This window comes from Athene noctua, chromosome 2 (assembly GCF_965140245.1).
Source record: "Athene noctua chromosome 2, bAthNoc1.hap1.1, whole genome shotgun sequence".
NCBI lineage: Eukaryota > Metazoa > Chordata > Aves > Strigiformes > Strigidae > Athene > Athene noctua.
In genome coordinates, this window is record NC_134038.1 from 157,693,769 (window position 1) to 157,701,868 (window position 8,100).

At 68.7% G+C, this 8,100-nt stretch overlaps 1 protein-coding gene across 1 annotated transcript; it reads left to right on the top strand.

The window, feature by feature from the left end:
• The first annotated feature begins 2,847 nt into the window (after nucleotides 1–2,847).
• On the top strand, nucleotides 2,848–7,523 carry AOC1 (amine oxidase copper containing 1). Its single transcript, XM_074898166.1, has 5 exons — nucleotides 2,848–2,884; nucleotides 4,199–5,776; nucleotides 6,028–6,316; nucleotides 6,880–7,012; nucleotides 7,123–7,523. The coding sequence occupies exons 2-5, from the start codon at nucleotides 4,210–4,212 to the stop codon at nucleotides 7,399–7,401; spliced, it is 2,268 nt and encodes a 755-aa protein (XP_074754267.1). The 5' UTR covers nucleotides 2,848–2,884; nucleotides 4,199–4,209; the 3' UTR covers nucleotides 7,402–7,523.
• The last annotated feature ends 577 nt before the right edge of the window (nucleotides 7,524–8,100 follow it).

Genomic DNA, 8,100 nt, shown 5'->3' on the forward strand with positions numbered 1-8,100 from the left:
GGGTACTGGAGGGGTAAGTGGTGCGTTGCCATGGGGACAGGTGTAGGAGGGATAAGCCGAAGCGTTGCCATGGGGTTGTGCTCGCCCCCAGACCCCCCCAGGGTTTGGGGAGACCCCCCGGGGACCCCCGGGCTCCGCATCCCCACGGGGGGAGAGGGGACAGGGTGGGGTGGCCCCGTGGAAGGGACTGATGGAGTCCCCGCTCTTGGCCCCCCCAGCTACCCCTCATCTCTCCCCAGAAGAGAAAGGGCAGAGCTGGCAGGGGGGTGCAGTGGGACACCCCTGGGCCTGGAGGAGGGGGATACACACGTCCCAGCAGCCCGGAGCACCAGGATGCTTCAGATGGGGGGGGGGGGCAGACGTGGGTGCTGAGTCCCACTGAGCCCCATGTCCCTCCAGCGGGGTGCTGGGGCTAGCCCCCTTTCTGGGACAGCACCCCTGTCCACCAGCACCCAACCCATGGCCTCTGCCCCCACCCTGGTGCCAATGCCCGCCCCCCCCCCCCCCCCCAACCCGAGGGAGCAGCCCCACAGGCGGGTGAAACACCCCAAACCCGAAGGGTTTCCCAGAGCCGAGTGCTTGTGCCGCACTCGGAGCTGGCCCTTCTCCAGCCCTCAGCATCCATTGCCGGTGTGCAGCATGGCACCGGCGCGCGCGGCAGCGGCATGGTGAGCCCAGTGACCCGGTAGCCCCAAATGAGCAGCCTTTCTCCGTGACGGATTATCTCGGCTTTCCCTGCTGAGCCGTGGGTGTTTCGGGTGGTAATCCTGGCACAGCCGACGGCTTTGCCAGCCAGCGAAAATCCCTGCAGCAGCTTGTCCGCCGATCTGCCGCATCCTCCGGTGCTCCCCACAGCCTCTCTGTGGGCTGCAGGTGTCCGGCTGGATCCCCCACGGCTCTTCCCAGCTCCAGGTCTGCTCCAGGATGGATCCCTCTGGCAGCAGCAGGACCCCGGGAGAGACGTGGCCACCAACAGGGAGATAATGTTTAATCACATCTGCTGTGGCTGAGGTTCATGTTCCCTGGATGGAGGAGGGGGAAGGAGGAGCTGCTTCCCTCAGCACCCCTCAGTGAGGGGGGGGGTCCCCTTGGAGCCCGGCCTTGGTTGATCCATCATTTCCCAGCGGTGAGGTCTGACATGTGGCCATGCCGACACGGGCCCAGATGATCCTCATTGCAACTCTGAGGCAAACCAAGCATCACCGTCTTCCTCCTCCTCCTCCTCGTCCTTGTACTCATCCTCTGTGAGCTCACTCGGAGCAGCAGGGTTTCGTTTGGTCCCTCTCTCGCATGCGTGGGCCTTGCTCCTGTGAACGGCGGCGGTTTCGCAACTTTTTCTCTGGAATTCTGCCACATGCCACGAGGAAAGTGCCAGCTCATGAAGGCCCGGTGGCCCCGAGCCCCCTCCCCAGGGACCGTAGGCATGAGACGTCACCCGGCGTGTCCCACACTGGCTCTGTGCCCACTGGTGCAGCTGCTCGGCAAAATGTGTCCTGGTGGGATCCAGCCCACACAGAGCATCCCCGGACATACCCGGGGGTGGTGGAAATTTCCGTGGGGACTGTGGTGGGGAAGGGACAGGCAGTCAGTGGCACCCAGAGTCCCCATCCCTTCAGTCAGCCATAAAACCCACAGGAGATCACAAAACAGCCCGAACCTGGGTGCCAGCGCCAAAATCGCCCCGTGGGAGCAGATGCTGGGGAACTTTTTTGCTTACTCAAGGCAGCTTCCAGCGGGCGCTGAGCTGACGCTGCCTTGAGCAAGGCCTAAATATAGGCCACAAAGGCTGTTTGCAGCCTGGGTTTTGTAGCCATAGAACAGGAAACATCCTTGACACCCAAATATTGAATTTTACATGGGGTGGGGAACAGCCACGGCAGCAGCACCACTGCAGGCCCCGGGGAATCGTGGCCACAGAGGCCCCTGGGGCCACCATGGTTGTACCGCACCCCGGGCTCGCTCCTACCGCTGGGCTTCAGGCTGGGGGCAGCCCTGGGGGAGCAGGGGGACACCCTGGGGCTGGTCCCCAAGGTGTCCCACAGGGCCCAATCCCAGCCCCGGAGCTGGGCCCCGCTCCCTTGGCCTTCCCTGGACATACCGGGGCAGGGAGCGGTTGTCCGGGGCCACGGCGAGCCCTGCCCGTGGCGGGGGGGGCTGGGGGGTGGCCGGACCCAGAGCGGGCATCTCCTGCCCGGCACGTCTCCGTCCCTTGGCGTCTCCAGCTGGGGCGGGAGCCTGCCCCGCTAACTCTCAGGGTGTTGCTCCCTTTCCAGGCTCTTCTCCCCCCCGCCCCTTTGCGTGGCCGTGGTCTCGCGTGGGTTTGTCCCAGCTCTTATCTCGCCTGTCCCTGGAGTTTGATCGCAATGAGGCCATAAAGAGCGGAGCTCCCACAGCGCGGGGGGGGGGGTAGGGGGGGGGGGGGGGGAACGACCGGGCGGCCACAGGGATGGGGACGGAGCCTGCGTGGCCGCCGGGTGTTCATTAACCCGCGGGGGGCCGGGCGAGCAGCCCCACGCGCGGGGTGGGAGGCGGAGCGGGGCGGGGCCCCCTTCTCCTCCTCCCCCCCTCCTGCTTCACGCCCATCCCCAGTGAGGGGAGGGGGCCCACGAGATGCGCCCCGAAGGCCCCCCCACGCCGCGCACAGCCCGGGGGGGGGCGGTGCTGCTGTCACGGTGCGTGGGTTGCGCGCCCACCCGGTGTCCGGTTCGAGGATGCGCGGGGGAAAAGAAGGGGGGTGGGGGGCGGGATTGCTCCGGGGTGTGTGTGTGTCCCACCCCGAGTGGGGCGCGGGGCCCCTCCCCGCCCCCCCTTTCCCGCGTGGGGCCCCTCCCCGGCCCCCCCCGCGTGGGCGTGTCGGGCGGCGAGCGGCGGCGGGAGCGCGCAGGTGCGGGGCGGCGGAGCGGGGGGCGCATCCCCCGGGGGGGGCGTGGGAAACCCCTGCCGGGGGGGGGCCGGACACCTCCCCCCCGGGCGAGGCGGAGCGGGAGGGGGGGCCGGGCCCCGGCGGCAGCAGCCTTGACCCCGGGCGGGGGCTGGCCCCTGGCCCGGGCAGTGGGGGGGGGTGTCAGCGCCCCCGGGGCGGCGGGGCCGGGGCAGAGAGCGGGCAGCTGCCACGCAGGGAGGTTTCCAGAGCGTGGGCAGGTGAGTGGGGGGCGGAGGAGGGGCTTTGGGGGGGCTGTCTGCAAGGGGGGGTGGGGGTGGGGTGCTCCTTGGGGAGCCAGGACAGCAGGGGTCTCGGCTCCTCCGCCCCGGTGGGGTGCTCGGCTCCGGGTCGGGGTCCGGCAGCCCCGCCCCGGGGGGGGGGGATGCAGAGCACCCCAGCGCCCTTGCACCCCACCTGGCAGCCACTGCGCAGGGGTGCTTTGGGGTGCCAGGGCAGTCCCAAGGCAACACGGGGGGCTCTGGGGGTGCCCGGCCAGGCTCTGCAGGGAGCAGCCCCGCAGTGGGACCCCTGCATGGCATGGGGGCACTGCCGGGGTTTTGGTTGTGCCCCCGTGCCCCCTGTCCCGCCATGGGAGGTGAGAGCTGCCACCCATCCCCACGCAGTGCAGGCCCTCTCCTTGCCCGAAAAGCCCCCCCGGCCCCACAAGCCAGCGTCCCTCAGGTCAAAGCTGCCACATTTGGGGGGGTCCCTTCTGCTGGCACCAGCCCCCAACAGGTTTGGGTCAGAGGGGGCCACGCAGTCCCCATGGCAGGTGCTGGCCATTTTGGGGTGCTGGTGCATGCCCGCTGCTTCTAGCAGCCTGGTGGGTGCTGGGCGGGGGTGCTGGGTGGATGGGGCCATGGCACCTCAAGTAGAGCCCGTCCCACTTCTGTTCTTTGCCCATTAACCACCACTGTGGAGTTGACTGGGCTCCCCACCAAGCCAGGCTCCAGCAGAGCCCCCCAGATCCAGGCTGGCAGCACAGACCCCTCAATGGGGGGGACTGTGCCTGTGGCGGCACCCCAGAACCTCTACGGCTCCCTCCTGGGAGCTGGGTGCTCCCACGGGGCTGGTGCTCAGCACGCAACAGTGTTCACACTCCCTTGGGCCAGGAGAGCTGGCACGGCACGGCACAGCATAGCATGGCACAGCACAGTGTGGCGCACTGCTGCAGGGCAGGACGACACATAGCACCGTGCCACTGTCATCCCGCCGTGCCCGTTTTGCCGGGGTCCCGGACACGGCCCTGCAGCCGACCGCTCCCTCTGCCCCCAGGTCCCCCGAGGATGTGGCTGCTTTGGCTCGCCTGGGCACTGGCTGCGCTGGGCATCACGGCCAGCTCCGGCCCCAGCCCCAGCCCCGGCCCTGGCCCCACCGTGCCGCCTCCGGACAAGGCCTCCATCTTTGCCGACCTGTCTCCGGCAGAGCTGCGGGCCGTGCGGACCTTCCTGATGAGCCGCCCGGAGCTGGGGCTGTCCCCGAGCCGTGGGGGGCCCCTGGCCAAAAACACCCTCTTCCTGGTGGAGCTGCTGCCCCCCAAGAAGCGGCTGGCCCTGCGCTACCTGGACCAGGGTGGCCCGCGGCCCCGGCGCCAAGCTCGGGCCGTCATCTTTTTTGGGGGGCAGGCAGAGCCCAACGTCACTGAATTCGCTGTGGGGCCCCTGCCCCAGCCCAGCTCCTACCGGCCTCTGCGCTTCAAGGGGGGTCGCACCATCCCCTTCGACGCCCGGCCCATGACCCAGCTGGAGTACGAGCTGCTGCACCGCACGTTGGTGAAGGCGATGGAGCCGCTTTACCGGCTGCTGCGTGACTCCACCGGCTTCTGGTACCACAACTGCTCCCAGCGCTGCCTGACCTTCTCGGACATCGCGCCGCGGGGGCTGGCGCCCGGCGAGCGCCGCACTTGGATGGTGCTGCAGCGCTTTGTGGAGGGTTTCTTCCTGCACCCGGTGGGGCTGGAGGTGTTGGTGGACCACCGGGACCCTGACCCGGGGCGCTGGGCGGTGCAGCAGCTCTGGTACAACGGGCAGTACTTCTCCAGCCCGCAAGAGCTGGCCCGGCGCTATGAGGAGGGGACGCTGGTGGTGGCCCACCTGGCTGAGCCCCCGTCCCAGCAGCTCTTCTCCAGCTACGAGCCCCGCGGGCACTTCGCCACTGACACCCCCACCGAGGTGCACGGAGCCAAGGTGTGTGAGCCCCAGGGCCGGCGGTACCGGCTACGGGGCAACCAGCTGGAGTACGGGGGCTGGAGCTTGGCCTTCCGCCTGCGCTCCTCAGCCGGCCTCCAGCTCTTTGACTTGCGCTTCAACGGGGAGCGCGTGGCCTACGAGGTGAGTGTGCAGGAGGCCATCGCCTTCTACGGGGGGCACACACCGGCCGCCATGCAAACTAAGTACATGGACGCTGGCTGGGGCATGGGCTCCGTCACCTACGAGCTGGCCCGTGGCATCGACTGCCCCGAGGTGGCCACCTACCTGGATGCCCACCACCTCTACGATGCTGATGGGCCGGTGCGCTTCTCCCGTGCCATCTGCATCTTCGAGCTGCCCACCGGCGTCCCGCTCCGCCGCCACTTCGACAGTGACTTCCAGGGAGGGTTTCACTTTTACGCCGGCCTGGAGGGGCAGGCACTGGTTCTGCGAACCACTTCCACCGTCTACAACTACGACTACATCTGGGACTTCCTCCTCTACCCCAACGGCGTGATGGAGGCCAAGGTCCATGCCACTGGCTTCATCCACGCCACCTTCTACACGCCGCAGGGCCGGCGCTACGGCAGCCGCGTCCACAGCCACGTCCTGGGCAACCTCCACACCCACCTGGTGCACTACAAGGTGGACCTGGACATTGCAGGTGCAGCCTCCACCCCACCCCCTGGCTCTGGGGAGGGTGCTGGGAGGTGGGACCAGACCCCACATGGGGTTCCAGCGGCTTGGAAGCTCTCCCCAGGGGAGTGGTGCTGTCTGGGCACCCTCTGAAGATGACCCACTGCAGGGTGGCATCTCTGGGGGGTCCTGGGCAAGGGGCCACCAGGCGGGCTGACGTCAGTGGGCTGCCAGTGTGCTGTGGGGCCCACCGCCGCTCACAGCCTCTCCGCTTTGCAGGCACAGGCAACAGCTTCGAGACGATGGATGTGCGCTTCGAGAACATCTCCAACCCCTGGAGCCCCGGCGCCCGCGTGGTGCAGCCCTGGCTGCACCGGCAGCCCCGCCGCAGAGAGCGCCAGGCCGCCTTCCCCTTCGGCAAGGCGCTGCCGCGCTACCTGCTCTTCTACAACCCGCACCGGCGCAACCGCTGGGGCCACGCGCGCAGCTACCGCATCCAGCACAGCTCCCACGCCGGGCGCGTGCTGCCGCGCGGCTGGCAGGAGGAGAAGGGCATCTCCTGGGGCAGGTGGGGCGGGGGGGCCCCGCAGAATGAGGACGTGGCTCCTGCCAGCTCCGGTGGGCTGCAGCCCAGCCAGCCCCGCCATCTGCGTGCCGAGCTGCGAGCGTCACCCAGCTGCCGTGGTCATTGGGCACCTTTCCTCGGCAGCACTGTGCACCCCCAGCTCCCTGTCCCCACCCCAGCAGCCCTGCTGAGCTGGTCACAGTCATGGCTGCCACTATCCCTGGCTGCCGGGTGACACCACGGATGGATCCCCCTGTTCCTGCCATGGCACCCTGGAGCAGGAGGTGGCATCTGTATTGGGGTCCCAGCTGTGAGCACCCCGGTTGAGGGTGACTCTGGCCCCCCTGTCCTGGCACAGTGGGGATGTGGCTGGTGGCCTCGCCGGTGCTGGGGGAGCCCTCTGGGACCCCTCACCTCCCTCCAGTACCCGTGGGCAGTGGGTGGCACAGCTTGGGGAGCCCGGGAAGGGGTGGGAGATGGGTCCTTCCCCCCACTCTGGCACCCACATGTGTGGGTCTTCTCCCTGCACCGAGCAATGGGCCTGATCCTGCCCCCATCCCTCACAGGTATCACCTGGCCGTGACACGGCACCACGAGAATGAGCCCAGCAGCAGCAGCATCTATGCCCAGAACGACCCCTGGGAGCCCCTGGTGAGCTTCGAGGGCTTCCTCCGTGACAATGAGACCATCGAGGACCAGGTGACAGCCCGGGGACACAGGGAGGCGGGGACACAGAGCTGGCAGGACCTGCCAGCACTTGGTGGGGGGTCCACCGTGCTGTGCCGACAGCCACGGTTCCCTCCACGCAGGACCTGGTGGCCTGGGTGACCGTTGGCTTCCTGCACGTCCCACACGCTGAGGACATCCCTAACACAGCCACCCCCGGCAACGCCGTCGGTTTCTTCCTGCGCCCCTTCAACTTCTTCGACGAGGACCCCTCGGTGGCCTCGCGCAGCCCCGTCATCGTCCGGCCGCTGGACCCCCCCACCTTCTCCCAGCTGGAGATCCAGCGCTGGACACCCGCCAGCCCCGGCCCTTGCGTTGCCCCGGAGCCCTTCACCTACAATGGCACGTACCGGCAGGAGTGACCTGCCCCAGGGGATGGGGGCCACGGGCACCCCAGAACAGGGGTGGCTGCGGCAACACGGCAACGTGGGCCGTGCCGTGCAGTTCCGCACTGCGCCGCATCCCGGGCTCAGTAAAGGCGATGCCACCTCCTCCGGCCCCGTCTCTGCCTGGGCCGCGCGGCAGCCCTGGCACCAGAGCTGGCACCAGGAGTACCCTGCCAAGCGGCTGTTGCAATATTTAATTATGCCGGCGTTCAAGGTTGTTACACACCCCACACCCCCCCTTGCCCTTTGCACCCCCGTGGGGCCACAGCCCACGTGAGATGGGTGCTGGCGTCGACCCCGTGCCCCACAGGAAGGTGCCCTTGTCCCTTCCCTCCCATGGGGTCCCGTCCCTGGAGCCGCCGCGGCGCCACAGCTCAGCCGTGGGCCCGGCCCGCAGTGCAGCCACACAGAGAGCCGGGGTGTCTGTCTGGTTTATTGGGGGGGGGTGTTTGGGGGGGGGGGCGGGCGGGGGGCACCTACCGCGGAAGGCGACATGCAGGGCTATGTGAAACAGCAGGTTGGGCACACACAGTGCCCGGCTACAGGACGACAGCACGAACACGGCACACACTAGTGGAAGCCAGCGGGTGGGTGGGCAGCGGCCCCGCCCGGCCCCACCCGCACCCCCCTCCCCACTGGGGTGTCCCCCTCCCTGTGAGTGGGGTGACACAGCAG